At 42.6% G+C, this 24,931-nt stretch overlaps 1 protein-coding gene across 1 annotated transcript; it reads left to right on the plus strand.

Annotated features, from left to right (window-relative positions):
• Positions 1 to 1,767: 1,767 nt before the first annotated feature.
• LOC121867286 lies at positions 1,768 to 24,697 on the plus strand. The gene is made up of 13 exons (XM_042367179.1): positions 1,768 to 2,253; positions 9,238 to 9,367; positions 10,671 to 10,879; positions 13,132 to 13,326; positions 15,795 to 15,950; positions 17,112 to 17,263; positions 17,592 to 17,736; positions 19,412 to 19,542; positions 19,839 to 19,998; positions 20,509 to 20,989; positions 21,149 to 21,291; positions 22,249 to 22,670; positions 22,842 to 24,697. Exons 1-13 carry the CDS (start codon positions 2,160 to 2,162, stop codon positions 23,694 to 23,696), a joined length of 3,273 nt encoding a protein of 1,090 aa, XP_042223113.1. The 5' UTR covers positions 1,768 to 2,159; the 3' UTR covers positions 23,697 to 24,697.
• Positions 24,698 to 24,931: the final 234 nt, after the last annotated feature.

A 24,931-nucleotide genomic window follows, 5' to 3' on the forward strand; every position in this document is an offset into this window, starting at 1 on the left:
GTCAGGCAGGTACACATACCCTCCCGCCACCTACCACCATCACGGCCGCGCCGGAACCCAGAGGTAAAGTTGTTCATTATCACGAGTCATGTGTCAGCAATATTCTCTCAGCTTCATCATTAACTGTCAGCACTATTAGCTTCAGCATTAACTGTCAGCACTACATAACCAGGAGATGACCGCCCATCAAGCAGTGTCAGGTAATATTATACATCGTTCATCTCTTCGACAGTTATCATTCCTAATTTGTAGTAATTTTGTAATTATGGGTAAATTTTTATCAGTATATAACCCCATGCGTGTGTGTGTGTATGTGTGTGTGTAGATAAGCAGACTTAGGTCGTTGCTCCAAGAAAGCGGTTAAGCAGCGTTAGAATCAAAACACGATATAATTTACTTGAAGTACCCACGGATAATGAAGCAATAAAACATGTACAGTAATTAAATAAACACGACTTCGAGTGTAGAATTATATAGGGATAGGGAAAAGAAAGTAGAGAATGTAGGAGAATATGTGGGTTAAAATTGAGAGATAGAGAGAGAAAGAGAAGTTATATTTTAGATAGAGGAACATTGGGGTAACCTATGGGATATTATTGCAGAAATTTCGTGATGTAAGTTTTTGTAATGTTCTTATTAGGTCACGAACATAGCCATATAGGCACCACCAACATCCTCACTATGATGCAAACCCCCAGCACTACCCCTCTCCTCCCTCTCCTGCCCCCCGCTGCCTTGTCATGATAATTGATGAAACAAAATTAAAGGCTCGGGCATCTCTCAAGTGTTCTCTATCTGTGGTGATCAATGATGACCATTCAGGAGTCTCACGGTACCCCAGGTCTTATCTCCCGACCATCACACGACCACTGGCCGCCATCTCTAACAAGGCCTGGAATCATGGTGGGCGGAAGGATTTTTTGTTTTTACAGCAAGAATCATTAGAGGGATGTTCCGTTAAGTCTGAGGGTGATATGGAGAATGTAGAGTGTGAATTGAAGAAGATATATTTTTTTTTAACACAAGACCACGAGGACCTGTGACAGCGGCCATGTCTGGAACGGAGCCAGCAACACCCATCCAACATAAACAGTTATACACACTATTATTTATATCACGAGTAAAGAGGAATAATTAAATGAGCTTATGCCACTATTCTCTGATGGAGGAGTGCGGTGGGTGAGTGCATGCAGCGGACGTCTCCTGTAAATGTGTACCAAGGTTAGTTTGAAGGACTAAAGTCACTAAACAGAGAAGTACTGATATCATCGTCTGTTGACTCTGTACAATTGACCCTGAAGATATTATTTACTGTTGTCTCACTAAATAGCGATAACTGCCACTGTGCGAAATATTTAACACAATCTTGTACGCACGAAAAAGTGGATGGCGCTGATAACGCCAGATGGAAGGCGACACAGGAACACTCTTTTATGTCAGGTATCGCCAGCTTGCATGCGCTAAATATCTCAGTACAAGTATTACCAGATAAAGCACCAGAACTTAGTGTTGGTTGAGCTGCTGTAAAGGTAGAAGAATTTTTCGCTTCTCACTTCCCATTGCATACTGTACACATCCGCCTGCCAGGATGTTTACCGCACATGCGCTGTTATACATACAAGCGCATATAGGCTCCCACACTCTTAAAAATGCACTCACACATGCGCGAGTGCGTAAACACACCCACACCTACATTCTAACTAACTGAAAAGACACCCAGCGAAGTGTGGCCTCACCTGTGGCCTGACGCATCCATTCAGGTGTGGCCAGGCCAGCGGTGGGCAGTGTGTAGGGCTAGTGTCACTGAGGCCGTGGTGAGGGTAGGAAGTGCGCCGCCGCTCATCTACACACGTGACGCACGAGGCCAACTCTGCCTCTTAAGATCTGATACTCGTGTCGTGGGGTGATGGAAGTAAACTGTTGTACCTCAGTTACTGATGTGTTGTGATAGATCATCTTGACGATGTTGAAATACTGATGAGAAACAAAAATGCATTATTGAGAAACACGAGAACCTCATGAGTAAGAGAATAAGTTGTGATAAATAATCAGTTTAAGTGGATAACTACCACTACGTTTAACTCAGAAGGACGAGACTGTGCAGAAGCCTGGGGGCCTCTCAAGCACCTTAGAACGATGATAAGAATTATGTGAGTGTTATGAGCGTCGCCGTAGTAATGGTTAACCCTCACTGGCTCTTGGCGGTGGTCCTGCTGGTCTCTCTCACGTTACCTGCCCCAGCTAAGCACACAGGTAATACTGTACTAATTAGTTTATCAAAGTGTAGCAAACATTACGTACAGTAGTGGCTCACACAACCTTCGAAGAAATTCATAATTAGGCATGAATTATACCTACTTCACCAGTGATATATGTTTGTTCGGTAATTTATTTTTTGCGTAAATATGTATTGAATAAACTATGATAACATTACACTTATTTACACTCCTCTATTCATGCTTGTACTTAAGGTTTTATGAACCTTATTTTTTTTAACTAATCACTGGCATAGAAGAGTGTTGCAATGTAAACTTTAAGCATCAAGAAACATATATTTTTCATAAACAACAGAAGCACAGGGAACTTTTCTTACTCTTACCATACGTATTATAAAACGCTTCTCTAAAGTTGCTTGAACATACGGGTAAAAACTTGTAACACGTGATTAAACTGGAACCTCCGACATCCACAAGTGAGTACGGTGTGTCTCTCATCAGTGGGATCGTTTACACCTACGTCAGCAAAATATAACAAACTCCAAACATTAGTGTGAGTTATAATGAAAACGCCTTTGTACAAAGTCGTGTCTACAATGACTAGATTACAGTGGTGACAGAGGTACAACACCTAACATTGTGACAGTCTTTGATCTCTTGTCAAGTTAACTCATTTAGACACTTTCAAACCCTGTCAATTTGTTGTATGCAGTTTGTTGCGGATTCTGGTATTTTACTTTACTTTATCCCTTAACGCACCTTGATCAGCTTACTCTCTTAGGTCGGGTGATTGCTCTGTTATCCTTTGGCAATTATGATAACCCGTCAGGCTGTGAGTCGTGAGTTGTGGCCACTTATGGTAACTCTTTGGGTTATGAGTGTTGTGAGTTATAGCCACTTATGATAACTCGTCAGGTTATGTTGATAAGAGAATGATAGTTGCATGTGGAAACTTAAACGAATCCTTAATAGTGTTTATATTGGATGATAGTGTTAGAGTCTTATGCTATTATAGATGTGGGTTCCAGTGAGTTATAAGGCCTCTTGTCACAGATTTAAGGATCGAATCGCTATTACTTTATTGAGTGTGTCTGTGTGTGTGTGTGTGTGTGTGTGTGTGTGTGTGTGTGTGTGTGTCTTTGTTATTATTATTGTTATTATTGTTCATTATTGTGTTTGTCTTTGGTTTGTTCATGTTGTTTGAGCGGTCATTGGTCTTTAAGATAACATGAACGATAATTGCCTGATTGATCCAGAGGCAATAACAACGATGACACACTTGGTCCATTTATTAAGGGTGGCATATAATAATCAACGGGTTAAAGATCGACCTTAGAGACACATTGGAATGGCAGCTTAATGCAGGAGAAGATGACAGGAGGCGAGTCGGGTGTGGAGGTAGGAGAGGGGAGGGAAGGGGGGGTTATGGGATCAGAATGGGGTGGGGGGAGGCTGTACAAGCATAAAGCAAAAGGCTGAATGAGTGTACTGTACCAGGAAGAAAACACCTGTATGATTAAACCAGACAAGAGAGAGAGAGAGAGAGAGATATCTGCGCCTCACACAAGACCTGAATGAGTGAGTGATATGAGGAGCCTCGGTGGCCGCTCGACACTTGACCCCAGGTGAGACCAGACACATTGTGGTGGCTAAGGTAGTCCTCGACAGGTAGTAAGGCCGGGGGGTTCCTCCTTGACCTCTGCCAGGGACGCCGATGGGAAGTCTCTCCTGACGATACCTTAGTTATAGATTTAACACATCGTAAGGAAAGGTTCTAGTCCTTACTACGACTGACCCATCATACTGAGGACCTAATGATTGAAAAGTTGAAGTGGATTTTATATTTCTTTAAAGTAATGACAATAGCATCTAGCTATTTATAATTCTGAACTCAAAACTACAACATAAAAACCTCATTCAAAAGTGTTATTAAGCCGAGTCAATATACTTATCCCTCACTGATTTGAACTAGTAATAAAAACATCAACAACCAGTAATATTGAAAGAACCTGGAGTCGAAAATGAATTATCTTAAAAAGTATCTAACACTTCCTTAACATACACTCTTACGCTGCATAACAAGTTAACTTCTACTACCACCATTGTCTTCTTATCACGTCACAGTAACATGAATTAATGAATACCTTAAGGGCGAGAAGGTGTGGTTATACGGGGAAGGAAAGAAACTGATGACCAATGGAATAATTTGTTGACATGTTCCCATAACAGGTGAGGGAGGGGGCGTGTCACCACCTCCACCTTGGATTGATCTGTCAGTCAGCTGGTCCATACTTGGGACTGAAACATCTCATTGTTACGTTGTGTTATTGTGAGGTTATAGTTAGTTGTGTTGATGTTATAGAGTGTACAGGTGTTCATAGACTTATACAGCTGTTCATAGAGTAGCGTACAGTTGCCAAGATAAGTGTACAGCTGTTTAAAGAGCAGTGTACAGGTAGGTGTGTGTGTGTGTGTGTGTAAAAAGAGAAGAGGAAGAAGAAAAGAAGGGGAAAAAAGGAGAGGAGAACGAAGAGAAAGATGAAAAAAGAGAAGTGGAAGAGAGATAAACAGAGAGAGGAAGTGGGCGAAGAGAATGAAAAAAGTGGAAGAAGAGAGCTCAGAGAATAAAAGAAAAAACAAAGAGAGAGAGAGAGAGAGAAGGAAAAATAAAATAGGAGTGGTACACCAGACATAACCAAGCAACATAACTCTACGGATCTTACACGCCCACATTCACGTGTTTACCTCTCCACACAAACTACCAATACCAGCGTCTTGACCCCCGTGTGATGACTGGGTTTAAGTGGGTTAAGGGTTAAGTGTATGTATGCACTTAACAATCCCGGGAAGTACATATTTAAATTAATATTCTCCAAGCTTATATATGTATTATAATAAACATAAACTTTGAATTATGTTGGATAGACTAATTTGTAGTTATTTGTTATTATAGATTGTAAAAATAACTGAGTTAATTATTGTTATGAGTAAGTTTTGTGTGTGTCTGTGTGCGTATGTGTGTGTGTGTGTATTTATGTATGTATGTATGTATATCTATGTTTATCTGTGCGTTTTTCATAAGTGATCAAAGACTTTTATAATATTTCATCTCCGTATCAATATTTATCTTCAGTAGCTTTCAATTGTTTTTATTATATTCAGATCCTTTATAATCTCATACTAACTCAGGATTCAAGCGTCTATACCCAATCGTCTTTATCAACATTCAAGTGAACATCATGACATTTTTTACCTTGTTAACGAAAATATAATGCAAGAATTCAAGCGATAAATCTACAATGAAGTGAATTTATTACTATCGATTAAGCGCGTCAGTCTGTTGCATGATGTACCGCGACGCCAACTTGGGATTGAAGTCTTTAGCGTCCCGGCGTGTTAAGTAATCCTGGCAAGAGTCCAGCTCACTCACTCACTCACTCACAGAATTAACAATAACTCATTCCTGTCTCATACATAGTGCTTTCCTTGGCTAATTGTTTTTGTTAATCAATTCTTCACTCTTGTTGTTATTTCTGATAATTGCTGTATTGTTCTCCCACAGCTTATTAGCGAAGGAATGTCAGGGATAACGTTGGTCTCCCCTTCGTTAGTGGCTCCTGGATGTGGGTGGTTTGGTAGGTGACCCCTATCCTACCCTACCCTACACTACCCACCTTACCCTCCCCTATCCTACCCTCCCCTATCCTACCCTCCCCATCCTACCTTCCCTATCCTACCCTCCCCATCCTACACTACCCTAGCCTCCCCATCCTACCCTCCCATTCTACACTACCCTATTCTACCTTCCCCTATCCTCCTCTCCCCATCCTACCCCTCCCCATCCTACCCCTTCCCATCCTACCCCTCCCCATCCTACCCCTCCCCATCCTATCCCTTCCCATTGCCTTGAAACACTACAGGCATCCACGAAAGATGAATCACAACGTTTACTCATTAGTTGTTTTTCACCATCACAACTATTGACTAAATGTTGTAACACGGTCCTCCACCAGCCTTACCATATGTTATTACAACTCCCTCGCCCTGGGTGATTGTTATAACCCTCACGAGTATCCTCTTCTACAACCCTGTGCTAATTGTTGTACTCGTGTTGTACTTGTTAGTGATTTATAACTTATGTGGATTATCTGAATCAGTTTTGTTCATTAGAAAGGAATATGTATGTGGTTAATTAACATTGTATGTAAATAGCACAGGTGAGTGACGACTTACATAGTGATGATCAGTCTACCTGTATATCTTAAACTAGTTTCTTTACCTGTATCCCACACGTAGAGTTGACTCATTATACCTCACAACCACGATAATGAGACCACCTGATTGACAGTGATATAGTGTGTGTCTGTTGCTTCCGCTTAGAGCATTATAATTGTATGTTGTTATTCACGTTTTTGTGTTTTTTTTGGGTCGTATTTTGTGGTTTTATTAATTATGTTCGGTAGTTTGTTGTTTATCGTGTCTTACTATCTCCTTATTGTCTTATCATCATCATCGTCATCATCATCATTATCACCACCATCATCACCCCTACCTTATGTGCCATGTCATGTTAAATAATTAGTATAAAAAAATATCTCATTAATGTTAACTGTTACTGGGCGGCATCAATATTGAGGTGTTTGATATATTAACAGTAAATATAAACAAGACTAATATAAGTAAAATTATATTATACGATAAGCCGACTTGACGCTGTAGTACGATGTAAACAAACGCAGGGAGACTTAGACCCCAAGGCTGTATCTGTCACCTTGAGATAACTGAGTCGTGAGCCTTGTTGACGCCCCCAGACCATGCTACCTGACCCGCCTGTTAGCTTGTTACAATCAAGGTCGGGGTGTATCAGGTGAGCTTAGGAATTCCTCTGAGCTGACAAGTAAACAGGCGCACTAACACAGGTGCCCGAGCTATACACAGAACCTCTCCTCTTCAAGCAGATGTGATGTTGTTATCTTCTGAAACTATGAAGACTCGAGGTGTTCAGTAAGGAGAATACAATTTATCCATGTTGAGTAGATAGAGTACAAGTTATCCATATTCAATCTCGAGTCTCTTCACGGTTCATTTCAGGAAATGGATTACCTAAAGATTCGTCTTCCCAGTTAACTTTACGTCAATTTAGCCAACTTAACCTAACCTAACCTAAACCCCAGTTAACGTTATGGTGGTTAATCTTCAGGTGAAATTACAGTAGCTGGGGGCAAACGACCTTTCATAATCTCTCTGACATGCCCAATTGCCCAGACGTCTGTGGTGCATCAAACAAGATCTGAACACTGTATTAGATGTATTTCACGTTTTTAATGACAGATTATTTGGGAGAAAATATGAATGACGTTGAAGAGCTCGCCTCATGAATATTCTTTAAAATCTAGTGAACATATCGTCCCAGCTGCTGAGAGTGAGTGAGAACCTCTTTGGCGACTGTGTGTGTTGTCATCCTCCTCGACCTGTAGCAGGGACTTGTTTGTTTAGGGGGACCACGGCGTTCTTCCCTGTCCCCTCACCTCACCACCCCAACAATCCACCTGTCAATCAGTACCAGGTAACGAAGCACGGTCATCGGTCAGGAACCTTGTATGCTGTGCAAGAGTGGGAGGCAGGATTAACATGACAATAGGGAGATGACGATGAGTGATGACGGTGGTAGTGGTACTGTAAGTCGTTGAGGCCGATTGGAAGTGAATTGGGTTTAATATATGGGAACTATGGTGTAAGTAATGACTCCTGGTCCAAGTGATGACAAAACTAAATAATAAAAAAGGATGAGAAATTCCTCTTAAAGGTTCTATTCATCATTGGCACCATAAGATTAGGTCAGGTTAGGTTGGGTTAAGTATGAACAACGTAGGGAGAATTATTAACAATGTAAAGCAACCTGTAACAGTGTAACAACTTACACACACACCTGCTCCAACTTGGCTGAATTGAAACTGGTTAAATTTGTACTAACTGGATGATAAAACCAGTCAGTTAGTCAGTCAGTCAGTCAGTCTCCAGTTCACGAGCCGGCTTTAGGACTACCGTCAATAAGGCTTCCATCTTCCCTCAGGCTAAATCCATACTGTAGAAACACTATTGATCCTTTCCTTGTAGCGGAAGCCGGAATAGTTTTTTTGTCATCAGTGGGTGTAGGTGGATGAGTGGGTGTGTATGTTTGTGGGTGGGTCTGTGGGTATGTATATGTTGGTGTGGGTGTGTGGGTAGATGTTTGTGAGTGTGTGTATTTGTGGATATGTGTCTGCTGTTGTATTTTGTCTGTGTGGGTGTGTAAGTGTGTTTATATTATACAAATACATAGAGATTTATCTTACTGTATAGGTCAAATAACACTACATCAACAACAAATAACTACTGAACCCAAAGACAGATGTTAGTTGGATGTTGGGTAGAATAACATCAGCTTCAGTGCACTTTGTTCCATTCTTCCATCACCGTGTTAATGGCGAAGTGAAAATCAACTCTGAATTTAATGTCCGTTTTAATGAGGACTGGAGTCATTATTTTCACCTGTCATGCTGTGTAAATTATATGAATCACGATAAAAGAAAAAAAAGAAAAGAATAATCATTGGTAAAGGACAAAATCAAAACATGTTATGGAGGTCAGGAATCCCTCGAGCAGCTAAATTGGAACTGGAAGCTTGGAGGTAATTTTCTTAGGAGAGAGTGGAGGGAGAGAGGTGAGGCGTCAGGAAGCAGAGGGTATATATCTTTAGTAAATCTCTATATGAACTATGTAATTTCTTTGTATTACTCCGGGAGACTTCTGGATACTGTTCTTTTGTGAGTAGATAAACGGTTTTTTTTTTCACTTAATTGATACGATAAGTCAAGAGTAATTAGGAATGTGTTGACGTTTGTAGTGAGGTAGAAATGCGACTCCACCACTTCCTGTAGCTTAATGAGTTGTTGTCAGCGTTAAAGGAATTCTCGAAGGAAATATCTGTCCCTCACCGACCAATAGTCTTCACTAATCATACTTTATCTCTCCACGCCAGGGGTGACGTCAGTATGGGTGGTGACCGGCGGGCGTGCTGAGCTACCGTGCCCACCTGCGCCCAAGATGGATGATGATCAGCCAGTACTAGTACTGTGGTACCTCTCCAGCAACACCTTGCCCGTGTACAGGTAACACCCACCACCTCCTCCTCCTCCTCCTACACGTAATTCGATGTCTTCCGTTAGTTTTTGTCATGTTTTTATTTCCTGTTACTTTATTTCTATTTACCAGTTACGTCCACCTCTATTAATGTCATAACGATTCTTGGAAAGTTTTCTATAGAGTTCAAGAGTTATTGTGTGGATGTAGTTTTAAGATAATGTACCGTGTCTCAGTTCGGATGCCACATTTGATCATCCACTCCCGTATTTTTGTGAACTGGTCTTCATATACTACTAGATTTAACGTAGTAAATTTAACATGTGCATACCAAGTTTCAGTGAGTCTCCCCTCCCCAAAATTACACCTTTAGTTACATACCAATACCACGTTACAGCTCTCTATGTTAAAAACTATGATGGAGAGTTTAAGAAGAGTGACTAATTTTATTTGAGTGCCTCCCTGTGTTATGTCTGATACTGTAGAAGCCATATAATTGCTAAACTGAGATCACGTTTTGTATTTTTCTGAATGAATTTGTACATATAGTTTACACACACACACACACACACACACACACACACACGCACGCACACGCACACTTACAAGAGAGAGATGGGGAAGACGACAACTTATGGCCACAAAAAACATCTCTGGTGATACTCTGTTAGTTAGGTCTTCCTTGGATCTCCTTCTAGGTCATCCTGAAGGTGTGGTTTATGCAGTAGTGGGTCAGTGGTCCTTATACTAACACGTTTTTTTTGGGGGGGATCAACTGAAGAATCTGTATCCTAGTTTATTTTTACCTTAAGGTTAATCACCCTAACGCTAACCTGACTTGACCTAACCTTACAACATAACATAATCTAATCTATCTTATCCTAACCTGACCTGGCCTAATCTAACCTAAGCTAACCTGTCGAAAAATTATGGTAAATTTCCTTGTAAAGTCGTGTATGTGAAAGCAATTTGTATTCCTATCAATGTTTACAAGTATACATTAAAGTTTACTCAAATTTACAGTACACGAGCATATTCATTCGTTTTTATCTTCAATTATTTACGTACCTTTTACAATTGTTTTATAATAGATGAAGTGTTTAAAAGTATTTTATAGTTATCATCGTTGTTATTATTAGTATTAATAGTGCAGTAGTATTTGTAGTGGTATTGTTTTGTTTTAGTTCTTTATTTAGTTGTCAGTAAGGAGTAGCTTCTCCTTCAGGGCTGTGGTTATTATGGCACTTTACTATACAGAAACAATCTCTGGTAATTATGTTTCGTTATCAGTTATATCCGAGTGTTGTTCATCTCACCCTCCTCCTCCCTCAGCTATGATGCTCGGGAGGGAGAGTTTGGGGCGGGCGAGCGGTGGTCTGATCCAGGAGTGTTGGGTGAGCGAGCCTTCTTCACCGCACTCGCCCACCCGCCCACTCTGGTCCTAGAGCACGCCCACGCCCATGACCAGGGCGTCTACACTTGCAGAATCGACTACCGTCTCTCCCCCTCCACCACCTACATCGTCAACCTCACCGTCATCAGTGAGTTACAGACCTTCTTGTATCACACACACACACACACACACACACACACACACACACACACACATTTTTAAGTATTTGTGGCTCAAGTCCCCCGTCTGGGCCAGGTAGAGACGAGACGGGCAGCAGCAACAGAAGCCCCGGTGAGTTGTAAGCTTGTTACACGGTGGCAGTCAGCCCACACACCTCCCCTTCCCCTCCGTGTGTTTATAGTACCAACAGGAGGGTGAGGACTGAGGTTGTGGGGTGTGGTGAAATGGATGTATGGGGGTTGTGTGGTAAAGTGAGGACTAGTGTCTGGGGTTGTGTGGTAGAGTGAGGACTAATGTCTGGGGTTGTGTGGTAGAGTGAGGACTAGTGTCTGGGGTTGTGTGGTGGAGGAGGACTAGTGTCTGGTGTTGTGTGGTAGAGTGTGGGGGCTAGTGTCTGGGGGTTGTGTGGGTAGGAGGAGGACCAGGTTCTGGGTTGTGTGTAGAGTGAGGACTAGTGTCTGGGGTTGTGTGGGTAGAGTGAGGGCTAGTGTCTGGGGTTGTGTGGTAGAGTGAGGGCTAGTGTCTGGGGTTGTGTGGTAGAGTGAGGGCTAGTGTCTGGGGTTGTGTGGTAGAGTGAGGGCTAGTGTCTGGGGTTTGTGTGGTAGAGTGAGGACTAGTGTCTGGGGTTGTGTGGTAGAGTGAGGACTAGTGTCTGGGGTTGTGTGGTAGAGTGAGGGCTAGTGTCTGGGGTTATGTGGTGGGTTGTTGAGTTGGTCTGGGGTTATGTACGAGACAACCTCACCTGAGCACAGAATGATTATCTACAGGTGTGATGATGCTAAAGTGACATTACCTCTATTTACCTGTTCTGCTTTGGCTTTAAACACCTTAATCATCTAATTAGGGATAATACTTCAGGTCCGGGGAATGAAGAAGTATAATTTAATAAACCTTGAGTCATAAACCACCGTAAGGTACTAATGGGTGAAGGTGAGGAATGATGGTACTAATGGGTGAAGGTGAGGAATGATGGTACTAATGGGTGAAGGTGAGGAATGATGCTACTAATGGGTGAAGGTGAGGAATGATGTACCTTGATTAAACTCTATTTATTTAGTTTCTCAAAATACCTGTATGTTAATTTTTCCTATTATTTTGCTATTTTAATTGTGGTTGTTTTTTACGTGTGGTTTTTTACGTGTAAATGTGGCATTATTTACATAGTTTTGGAGGGTATCGAGTTGCTGTAGTTTTTTCTTATATAATTCACAACTCAATCTAAAATCTATGGGCTTCTTCTTCTATTTCTAGCTACAAAAATCACGTTTAGTTTCTATGTACAATACACACACAGGGGGAGGGGATGTTGAGGGGGGGAAGGGGGGGTGTTGAGGAGGGGGAAGGGAGATGGGAGGGGGGAAGGGAGGGTAGTGAGGGGGGGGGAGTACTGGCCCTAACATGTTAATCTGTACTTAACATACACAGCTGAGGGCGACCAATGGTTATGAAATTGTGAGGGGTCGCTTGTGTGGCTTCCCGATGCTAACTCTCGACACACTACAGATTTATGACTTGATTTTAACAGTTGTTCTGATGATTACGATATAGTGTGTGTTAGGGAAGGATGAGTGGATGGGGTTTGGGTCAGGGGCCAGTGATAGTCGGTGTTTTAACATTATTTGTAAAGGAATTTTGCCATTGTATAACATGTGTAAAAGTCACTGTATGAATATTAATGTATATTAAGGTAACATGTAAAAAATAATGCTTCAACATACTGTATTAAGTATTCTTCTTGTATTACCTTATTGACCTGCCTTGCCTTGCCTTACCTTACCTTACCTACATTATTTATCACTACATCAACCACGTAAAAAACAAAGATTATAATATTTCACTGTGACTGAATATGTTGCGTATTTTCATGTGACAAAGAGAGACTGATGACTTAATTATCACATGAGGACCGAGTGTCATTGTGTGAGTGAAGGGAACAGCCGGGTCCTGCAGCAAGATACAATAGAGATGCGAGAGATTCAATTTTCTGCTGCTTTTGTCCGAGTCGTCACACTGGGAGAACCAACCAGAGTGTGACAGTGTGTGTGTGTGTGTGTGTGTAATCTCTCTTTAGTCATTTCTTGCTTCCATTTCCTTATTCACTCTCTTGGTCTATATTTAGTAACCACCCCCCCCCCCTCCTCCTCCTCCTCCTGAAGCACCGACAGAGAGACAAAATTAAAGCAGTAACAAAATAAAACGCACGATTTATTTTTCTCATAGTTCCCCCCGGGCCGCCCGTGGTGTTATGGGGCGGCCTGGGCGTGGTGGGCGGTCTCGGGCCCCTGAGGGAGGACCAGCAGGTTAAGGTCGTCTGTCGCAGCGTGGGTGGTCGTCCTCCGCCTCAGTTGACCTGGTGGTGGCGCGGCTCACGACTGCCCAACCAGGTCACCAACACTACCGTCGACCCCAACACAGGTAACTCCACCACCCACCAACACAGGTAACTCCACCACCCACCACCACAGGTAACTCCACCACCCACCACCACAGGTAACTCCACCACCCACCACCACAGGTAACTCCACCACCCACCACCACAGGTAACTCCACCACCCACCCATGATAACTATACCATTATTTCCAACCATACTGTACTTGTTATAGGTGGATCAAGGATGTTATAATAAAGAATAATTTACACACATGTTTTAGGATATAGCCACAAACTCAATGATCTTTTGGATTGTGATCTTAATTTTACTGTTGCCTGACGGTCCCCCCCCCCTCAAGATCACCATACCCGCGTCCCACCTAGACTACAAAGAAACATTGATAAAGTGATGACAAATATAACTCAGAATTAAAATGGCCCCCCCTGGATATGCAAACTTGGCCCTGGTTCTTATAAGGTGAAAAAGTTGATCAAATATTAGTCTTTTGATCAATTGATTTATACAGAAATGTTGTAAGATATATATTAAAGGTTATGTATACGTTTACCTGTGTATTCTGTGTACTCATTACTAACTGTATACCTGAGTGTTCTGTGTACTCATCACTAGCTGTATACCTGAGTGTTCTGTGTACTCATTACTAGCTGTATACCCGAGTGTTCTGTGTACTCATTACTAGCTGTATACCTGTGTGTTCTGTGTACTCATTACTAGCTGTATACCCGAGTGTTCTGTGTACTCATTACTAGCTGTATACCTGTGTGTTCTGTGTACTCATTACTAGCTGTATACCCGAGTGTTCTGTGTACTCATTTACTAACTTCTGTATACAGGTGTTCTGTGCTCATTACTAGCTGTATACCTGAGTGTTCTGTGTACTCATTACTAGCTGTATACCTGTGTGTTCTGTGTACTCATTACTAGCTGTATACCCGAGTGTTCTGTGTACTCATTACTAGCTGTATACCCGAGTGTTCTGTGTACTCATTACTAGCTGTATACCTGAGTGTTCTGTGTACTCATCACTAGCTGTATACCCGAGTGTTCTGTGTACTCATCACTAGCTGTATACCTGAGTGTTCTGTGTACTCATCACTAGCTGTATACCTGAGTGTTCTGTGTACTCATTACTAGCTGTATACCCGAGTGTTCTGTGTACTCATCACTAGCTGTATACCTGAGTGTTCTGTGTACTCATCACTAGCTGTATACCTGAGTGTTCTGTGTACTCATCACTAGCTGTATACCCGAGTGTTCTGTGTACTCATCACTAGCTGTATACCTGAGTGTTCTGTGTACTCATTACTAGCTGTATACCCGAGTGTTCTGTGTACTCATCACTAGCTGTATACCTGTGTGTTCTGTGTACTCATTACTAACTATATACCTGAGTGTTCTGTGTACTTATTACTAACTATATACCCGAGTGTTCTGTGTACTCATTACTAACTATATACCCGAGTGTTCTGTGTACTCATTACTAACTATATACCCGAGTGTTCTGTGTACTCATTACTAACTATATACCTGAGTGTTCTGTGTACTCATTACTAGCTGTATACCTGAGTGTTCTGTGTACTCATTACTAGCTGTATACCTGAGTGTTCTGTGTACTCATTACTAGCTGTATACCCGAGTGTTCTGTGTACTCATTACTAACTATATACCCGAGTGTTCTGTGTACTCATTACTAGCTGTATACCTGAGTGTTCTATGTACTCATCACTAGCTGTATACCTGAGTGTTCTGTGTACTCATTACTAACTATGCGGAAGTGTTGTGTACTCATTTACTGGCTGCAGTGTTCTGTGTACTCATCTGGCTGTATAAGCTGAGTGTTCTGTGCCCTCCATTACTAACTATATACCTGGTGTTCACTATGTACTCATTACTAACTATATATACCTGTGTATTTCTGTGTACTCATCACTAGCTGTATACCTGTGTGTTCTGTGTACTCATTACTAACTATATACCTGTGTGTTCTGTGTACTTATTACTAACTATATACCCGAGTGTTCTGTGTACTCATTACTAACTATATACCCGAGTGTTCTGTGTACTCATCACTAGCTGTATACCCGAGTGTTCTGTGTACTCATCACTAGCTGTATACCTGTGTGTTCTGTGTACTCATTACTAACTATATACCTGTGTGTTCTGTGTACTTATTACTAACTATATACCCGAGTGTTCTGTGTACTCATTACTAACTATATACCCGAGTGTTCTGTGTACTCATCACTAGCTGTATACCCGAGTGTTCTGTGTACTCATTACTAACTATATACCCGAGTGTTCTGTGTACTCATTACTAACTATATACCCGAGTGTTCTGTGTACTCATTACTAACTATATACCTGTGTGTTCTGTGTACTCATTACTAACTATATACCCGAGTGTTCTGTGTACTCATCACTAGCTGTATACCTGAGTGTTCTGTGTACTCATTACTAGCTGTATACCCGAGTGTTCTGTGTACTCATCAGAAACTATGAAGGTGGAGACGAAATTGATAGTAGTGGCCAGCAGAGACATGCAGAAAGCCACCCTTACCTGCCAGGCCCACACGCCCACACCTCGCCACACCCACCACACAGCCGTACTCCAGCCTCGCTCGGTCTCACTCACACTCAATATTACTCGTAAGTATGTGTGGGGAGGTTGTGGGGTAGCTTATCTACTGTGGGGTGTGGAGATTTTTAGGGTGAATGATTTGTGGGGCAAGATGAACGTGTGGGTTGGAGAGGTTATGGAGAGGTTACGGGTGTGGAGATGTATAAGGAGTTTGAAGTGTGTATGGGAGGGTGTTGGGTGTCCTGTTATAATATGTTGTGCCCACTGTTACGCCGTCTCTTAATTTACTTAAATATCCAGGTTCCAGGCGTAACCAAACAAAAATGTGAAGTAAATTAAAAGGAAATAAAAATAAATAAAGTAAACCTTTAAGAAATTAATTAATTAATTATTAACACAATAAAGAGCCTTGTAGGCTGTCACAACAAATTGATTCACCATCGAAACTTTTAAGACACAAATGATACTAAACATCGAAACATCAAAAGAATAAAAATATAGCACTGGATTACGTTAACACTGCATAAACATATAAAAACTAACACTGAAATTAACTAACGTGAAACAACACTGAATTACTTAAATGTATATAAGCAAATACTGATGGACATAAATAGGTACTCACATAGATATACCACATTAGTGACGACAGGAACAACACAAATAAATTACGTATAAGTAACAGGTGACGAGAGTCACTCAAAGGATGTGAACTGTATGACAAGAGGACTGAACTAACTCCGTCAGTTGGTGGGTCCTATATACTGTATAAGGTCGGCTCCCGCCACGCGACCCGCCGGTGGGTCGTTTAACGATGCAGATGGTCGTTAGAGAACAAAGAATACTTGTTACAATACTAAATAAAGAAATAAGATGGGCTTGAACAAATAATGACAGTTAAAACCTTAACAGCACAGGGTAAGGTGACTAGAATATATAATAGTAAATTTAACACATCATTACAGGAATAATATGGAACATGGGAGCATGTTATATATATATAAAAAAATAGCAAAATACGACACGGTCGTAACACCACTCATACCATCCATTATTACCCCTACTGTAACCTTCCCCTATTGCCACCTGTCCACTATTATCACTACTGACTGTCACTCATCTTAAACTGATTTCACTTGTGTATGATGTCTCTCGCTGTTGTTCCCTCTACTTTCCTTACTGTGTGAAATGTCCCTTGAACAAGTTAAGAATGCTGGCCCTGTCCGCAGTGCCACCACTAGACGTGAGGATCCTTGGGTCAGGAGGGCCGGTGTCTGCAGGTGCGGTGTTGAGGTTGGTGTGTCGAGCCGTCGGCTCTCACCCTCCTGCTGAGGTCACCTGGTGGCGGGCACACTCACACCTCACCCAGGTCTCCTACGCCGTAAGTAAAGGTCTTCACCAACGAGCTCATCTATATCTTAGCTACACTAAAGTGTGATTTTTCAGGAATCATTGTCAATAGAGAGAACAGTGAAGTACTAAGTCATGTTAATTAACAGTCCTCCTTAATTGCACTTAAAAAATTTCATCTTATTTACATCGACACTTATAAGTCCATCGTACTGTACAATTTCACTTGAGTTAACTAATTATATTCTCACATATAATTCCTATAAAAACAGTTATTGGTATGACTGTGTACACGTGTCTCTTGTTCATCCTGCGCCACTTATAAGAGGCTGAAAATAAAACTAATTACATTGTGACAGTTCGAGGAAGGGGGGAATGTGACGACGGCGACGCTGACGGTGATGGTGGACCGCGACTATGACGGTGCTACTCTGGCCTGCACCGCCGCCAACCCTCTGCTGAACCGCGCCCCTCTCACACACTCGCTCAAGCTCCAGGTCTACTGTGAGTACCTCTTATCACCTTACCAGTAATGATGATACAAGTAACAGCAGGTCTAGCAATGTAATGATAATAGTAATAGCAAAAATATAAGTAATGATGTAGAAATATTAAATTTACTTATAATAATGATAATATATTTCTAATAATTATAATACTACAATGATAATTCGAACAATATTACAACCTTGTCATATCAGGACAAAGATACAGGATAATAGATTCTTCTGAGTTGCTATAGAATAATTTTGGTCTGATGACAATTCCACGAAAATGCGAATGTCTAACTTTCTGTGTACAATCCTCATCACCTGTGCTGTCATTAGTGTCTGTGTAGCCCCAGATAGGTGAAATTATCAACAAAACCACAATTATCAGGGTCCAGCAGGGTACAACCTCATCCCTCACCGCACCCCCTCACCATAGCCCTCGCCCTAACTCATACCGCACCCAACCCTCACCCCCAACAGTCATTACACCCCCCTCACCAGTGGCGGCTCGTGAAAAATAAAATGGAGGGACTGCAAGCCTCACACAACAGTAGGATACACAAATTTGACCTACCTCAGGTATGAGTTGTAGTTGATGTCCACGAATTCCCAGGGCATGGTAGTAGTGTTGGTGGTGATGGACCAGTATTAATTGAAAATAAAGTCGGCGTGTCTGCTCTTCGATGTAGCAAAATTGTTTATTACTATTTCATTAAAATCCTTTATTTCTGTTATCATTTTATTTTCAATGGATATCACTGCTAAAGCAGACAGTCTGTCATTCACCATGGTACTGCGCAAAAAAGTTTTAATTCTCTTCAAAGTTGAAAAGCACCTTTCTGCTTCTGCCGTTGTCATTGGAGTTGTTATTAAAATTTTCAGCAACTTGACAGTGTCTGAAAATGTTGACTGTAGATTATTGTCATTCATCATCTCCAACAAGTCTATGAGACTTTCTGATTTACACAAATCTTCTCTTGTGTACAGTACAGTAAGTTCAGTTCTCAATTTGTCTTTTTCAAGCATGGGATATGCTGCAACTGCTTGTTCAAGTTCATTACTAGGGAAATTTTTGGCATGGAAAGCAGAATAAAGTATTTGCCTCGTCACAACCACAGAGCCGTTCACATTTCTGATAAACACTGATGTTAAACTGGCGTGTATATTCTTTGTTCCTGCTTGTACTGTTCTGTTGAATGGATAAAACTGGTGTAGGTCTTCCTCTTGCTTTGATTTCAGTCTTTTCATTTAATGTCAGCTGGGAAAAGTTGATGTTTTGCAAATACTTCACTGGATTTTCCATCGTCAAAGGGTAATGAAAGAAAGCACGATTTAACCACACCGTCCACACGTTGTACGAGACTGAGCTGCTTCAAGTGCGGCGGCGGCGCCAATTAATAACAGACATGAATCGTACAGCATTGACAGCAACTATGAAAGTAACTTAAATTTTGGTCTGATTTTAATGAAAATTCACTTAGCAACGTATTGAAAATAATTAAATAACATATAAAATGATATATTTGTTGGTAGTGTATTATTCAGCTGTCTCTCTAAAGGAATCATACGCCTGGCAGTGAGTGTCTGGGGGGACTGCAGCTCTGCAGCCCTATGCACGAGCCGCCACTGCCCCTCACCCCCAACCCTCAACCCCCTCCCCCCGTCACTCACACCTGACATCATTACAGACACGCCGGTGGTAAGACTATCACTAGGAAATCCTCTGGACGGCGAGATTATTAAGGAGGGCGACGACGTGTACTTCGAGTGTACCATCCGCGCCAACCCAGCCGTCCACCGTGTTGACTGGTACCACAACGTGAGTCCTACAGCCTGTCTTCTCCTCTCTCCTGGGTCTGTAGTGTGGCTCTGTCTGGCTCTCTAGTTATGTGTGTTTGTGTTTGTTGTTGTTTTTGCGAATTTTTATTATGGATCTACAGTATATGCCTTTTAATGTGGCTATCTCTCTCTCTTTGACTCTCCGATATGTCCCTCTGTCTAATATGACCCTGTGTGTCGCTCTAATATGGCCCTCTTTCTGACCCTAATATGCTACTCACTCTCTGACTAATATGTCCCTCTGTCTGACTATAGTGTAGCTCTGTTTCTCCACAGGGGGCGGAGGTGGTACACAACGTAAGCGCTGGTGTGGTGGTAAGCGGATTGAGCCTGGTGATTCGACGTCTGCGGCGACAACATTCTGGCTCTTACACCTGTGCCGCAACCAACATGGAGGGCCGCAACTCTAGTAATGCGGTCCATCTTACTGTCCGCCGTGAGTATCCTCCTCCTACACCCTGTTACACCTTTTACACCTACACTCAATATGGGAGTCACTGGGTCATGGTCCGGTACACCTACACATGAGGTAGCGGGTCAGTCATACCTAGGCATTATTATTACCTATGTGACTATGAACGTGGGTTATCAACACACTAAAATTAATATTACATTCACTGACATGCCATCGATCAAGAGATGATTAATTGGCTCGAAAGAACAGTTTTTTTTAGCATATTGATGATCATGAATGGCCAAGCACTGGTAATAAGTTGTGTTATCTCAGGCTAGTCAAAAAACTCTTACCGTCAATCAGTCAAGTTTGGTATTTATAGACGTGATTAAAGAAGCTCAAAAGAGAATTTATGGTGATCTTCCTCTCGGTGAGGTAAAGTTGGCGGCGCCGAACAGGACACCAGCAACGTCACATTTACACTGATAACTAGTGACATTTATCTCTATTCAAAAAAGTCGAGTATAATCAAACTGACTACTTATTTGACAGACTCGCCAGTGTGTGCAGGAGGGGCGCGGCAACGGACCCAGGGTGCTGCTAGAGGGACACCCGCCGTGGTCACCTGCAGGGTTGAGGCCAAGCCCGCCCTGGATGTGACGTGGGCGTGGGTGAGGAGAATGGAAGACGGCAGTGAACGTCCGGTGTCTGAGGAAGATGTAAGAAAAGACGGTCTGAGCTCGAGCGTGGTGTTGACGCCTCTTAACCCAGGAGACTACGGCCAGGTGCTGTGCAGCGCCACCAACACTATAGGGCGACAACGAGAGCCCTGTATGGTGACCCTGGTGCCTGCCGGGCCCCCCGACCCACCCTCCAACTGTACAGCCGCCCCTGTCGCCCACACCAAAGACAACCAGGACGCCCATCTCATGTTGCTGGCCGTCACCTGCCATGAGGGGTTTGACGGTGGCCTCCCACAAGAGTTTTTACTGGAAGCTTGGCAAGATAATGTAATAATGGCCAACTTGAGCAGGCAAGTCTATCTTTACACCTAACTATTGTAACTTCTCCTTCAGTGTACTTCATATCATATACTGTACTATGATTTGTGAATACTGTATATGGGATGACAGAAGTAAGCATACATATGTTTGCGTCAGTAAAACGTAATATGGTTGTTTTCACCCGACAGTGACTTCCCGGAGTGGGTGGTAGTGGGTCTAGAAGGCGGGGTGGGCGCCACGCTGAGGGTCGCTGCCCGAAACGCACGCGGACGAAGTGACACCCTGCGGCTTGAGGTACACACAGCCAGTGCCCAGCACCGCGCCGCCGTAGGTACTGTGTCTCCACCACACCAGCGTGTTGTGATAGTTATTTTGCAGCCACAGGTCTTCTTATCATTTCCTGAAGACCAGTTGGAGTCTGGGACTTCTTAACAAGAGTGTAATTTACTCTTTTTATGGTTGATTGACTGTATTTTTAGTGGTACAAGCTTTAGAACGGTCTGTGCACAAGTTGTGGGTTTAATGGACGCTTGACTCTAAACAGTGCGTTTAATACACATTGTAAATCTAGTTGTATATTTACTGTTTAGTAGATCGAATTGTGCTACTGTACTGTAGCTGTGTATTTAGCAGACAACACACTCTTAGGAATACACTTAATATTTTAGGCTAAAAATAGAAGCTGATAGAAGCAGTCACTTGTGTTTATATCTCAACCAGGCAGCAGGATCCAGTGGAGGATCCAAAAGGCAGCAGACTCTGTGTCTTCGTCTAGTAGATACCTCTAGTGATGTTGAAGTTATAATGTATTACTGCACCTCGACAGCTAAGCATTTTAAGTATACTTACTAAGTTAGTAAATACAATAGTCAGTAGGAAATCAACCCCACATTAGAAGACGGACACTTATATCTAGATAAAACAGTTTCGTTGCCCAGTGGCATCAAATAACTTATCATCATTAATCTCTACATTTCCTTTGTTAATGACTGCAGTGAAGCAGAAACATAGAGCTAACAGAATATGTGGACACTGTGGGTGGAGTATTGCTTGATTGCAAGTGCGATTTGAAGTGTATTTTTCTACTGGAAATCGTTTAATTAGATGGTGATGGTGTGAGTGATCCGGGTGTACGTGAGTGACAAAGACCTTCACCTCCTCATTAGGAATTACAGTGTTATTTATATCAATACTTAGGATGTGTGTGCGTATGTGTCACTCAGTTGTACAGAAGTAAACAGCCCCGTACAGTGGTGTGGTCAAACACTGAAATATTGTTTCTTCACAGACTCTGAGAGCGCTGCCCTAGGTGTTCCAACCATGCTGGGAGCAGTTGTGGGCGTGGCTGTAGTGCTGCTGCTGCTCTTGGTGGTGAGTGTGGTGATAGCACGACATGCCTGTCCACGCAAGAGTAAAGGTGGCGGCACCAACGACCACACGCTGGTGAAGACGCCCACCGGCAGCGAGTGGGACTGCTATGACCCAACCCTCGTGTCCCCCGCCCAGCGCCGCCACCCCAGCCTACACTTACTAGCCAACTCTCACGGACAACGCGAGTCTCTGGTGCATGTACACGCCGACACTCAAACACCTTCACACATTCCAACCAAAACTCACGCTCATATGCAGTCACAAACTCCACACTCACATCTAAACGGACAAATTGTCAACTGTCGTCAGCAGAGTATACAAGTGGATCAAGCTTGTCGGGTAAGGGGTGCTGGTGTCTCTTGTTGAAGTTCTTATCTAACGCGAGCAGTAACACGAGGCACATCTAGTGACATATTTCCATATGTGTTTGTTTTACATACTAAACCAATCACGTGAGTAGATTCTATAGACAAAGGGTATTAATCTTGCCTCTTTCTGTTCCCATTTCAGGAGTCTGACTCCACCAGCCACTGGAGTAGCGACTCTGAAGCCGAATCAGTAGTAGAGGTTGACCTAACAGCAGCAGGTCGATCATCGGCGGCAGGGTGGCCCCGCGGGATAGACAAATCTACTTACACACCGTTGGCCACGGGGGACCTGGACCCCCCCACAACAGAGACACCTCTCTCCTTACCCACCTCACACAGCCAAGCTCCAGTGAGTTGCCAACCTCATACCACAGACGGCGATGCCCCACCCCAGCCTCCCACCAAAGACTCTCACTTCCCTTGTGCAATCAAACATGTACCTGCTAGTACCCAAAGAATCAAAAGTTCTCCAAAGACATTTAGAAATGATAAAGGTATTGAAAAATATCCAAAGATACGTGATAAGAGAAAACTGGTGAGATTTAGCGATTATAGTAAAGCAGCCTCAGCTTCAGTCCGTCCACCATCTAAGGTTATACAGGGTGAGGTCAGCGCTACCTCAACGCCCCTGGCCTCCACCGAGGCTGGAACTGCTATAATTACTGTTCATGAAAATGGGGACAAAAACTCCTCTGAAACGTCGCCGCCACCAAAGCCACCCAGAACACTCAGCCATACCATTATTGATGGTTGTGGGGCCCTGCCAGCACCCGAAGTCTCAAGTTACACGTTAACTGGACCTTCAGGGCATTCGCCACTAACCTCACAAGGACCGCACACGCCCGTTTCAGAAGATTCTTCCCAAGCCACCACCTCCAACCCGGCGCCTCTAGCTGAAGACGAGGTGCGGGACGCCTACTCCATCGTTCGAGTGAGAGATGGAGGGCCTCTGAGGACTAAGTACTCTGACCCTGGCATCATGGAGAGTTCCATATGACCCATGTCTCCGGTATGGCTCTCTTTTATACCCGTCAGTAAAGGAGCCATATCGAAGAAATAAAACAAATTACGCTTTTTGTTCTAAGATCATCCTCCTGAGAAGGCAGAAAGCAATCAATATAACTAACTATTCTTTAATAATCTATCGGCATGTAAATTCGAGTGTGCCAGACGTGACTTGTGTAAAAGGACAAGTCTTGCTATCGTCACCATCACCTGAATCTTGCAGACATAAAGTAATAAAAGTTCTCCACTAATAGACGCCGCTCCCAGTGTCACTTGTACCTTCATCTGTACTATTGTTTCAGAACAAATAATGACAGCTTGAAATGGTAATTAATATGAGTACAATTCTTTATTTTATACAGCATACATTATAAATGGCATGCTACGTTGTACTGTACAGTACATAGCTTACAAAATAATTAATTCATATTGAAGTTCTTTAGAGTTCACTGTTGAGGCTAAAGACTTTAGGAATACCGACATACGGGATGGTTATACAGTAAATAATAATAAATGTCTGTGGTTCAAAATCTGCAGCGTTTAGTTTTTAACACTGAAGAAAATTATTGTTTAAGTCAGTTAGTGCTACTTGTTCCGTTTTCTCTTACAACTCTACAAACCGCTTCACATAAGAACATTCGCTAAGTTGTATCCTATCGTTTTAATACTTACTTTTCCTTGAATCATCTTCGCCAGTGTGGATTGTTTTGTCTTAAAATTATTTATATCTATTTCATTATCATATTTATGACTACTCGGACACATCAATACAGGTATCCGTATAATAATTACTACAATATAGTGTTAAAAATATGGTGTACGAACGTGTCATTAATCAGTATTTTCTATTGGTTTAACTATTCCAAAGCATAAAATAAGTGGCGCTGTGGGGTTTTTGGGATGTTTGGTTCACACTCAGGATGGGATGGAGAAAGGAAACTCACAATGTGCTCTCATGTATACATGTTGTATTGGATGTACAATGCAGCTTGGTGCTGGGAAGGCAGCATGGTTAAAAGCGTGATGTAGAGAGAGCTGGTTGGTGAGGGTGCTCAGAGGAGGACCAGCTTATGGGTCGCCATGCTCGCCGGTGGGAGCGAGGACCGCCAGGCAGGCGGAGGCGGAGGAGGTGTTGCTGGCTGGTTGGTGTAGGTAGAAAGAGACAGGTCACCACGAGGTCAGGTCTTAAATAGCGGGGGGTAGGCGTGGCTTAGTAGTTGACCCCCG

This window comes from Homarus americanus, unplaced genomic scaffold (assembly GCF_018991925.1).
Source record: "Homarus americanus isolate GMGI-L3 unplaced genomic scaffold, GMGI_Hamer_2.0 scaffold6317, whole genome shotgun sequence".
Classification (NCBI taxonomy): Eukaryota; Metazoa; Arthropoda; class Malacostraca; order Decapoda; family Nephropidae; genus Homarus; species Homarus americanus.

What these genes read in the sequence shown, in the direction of transcription:
- LOC121867286 (XM_042367179.1), top strand. Translation starts at nt 2,160, where the DNA reads ATGAGCGTCGCCGTAGTAATGGTTAACCCTCACTGGCTCTTGGCGGTG. An exon ending in ACTCACACTCAATATTACTC is followed by an intron (nt 15,951 to 17,111) that starts GTAAGTATGTGT and finishes CCCTGTCCGCAG; the next exon opens with TGCCACCACTAGACGTGAGG. An exon ending in GGTCCATCTTACTGTCCGCC is followed by an intron (nt 19,999 to 20,508) that starts GTGAGTATCCTC and finishes CTTATTTGACAG; the next exon opens with ACTCGCCAGTGTGTGCAGGA.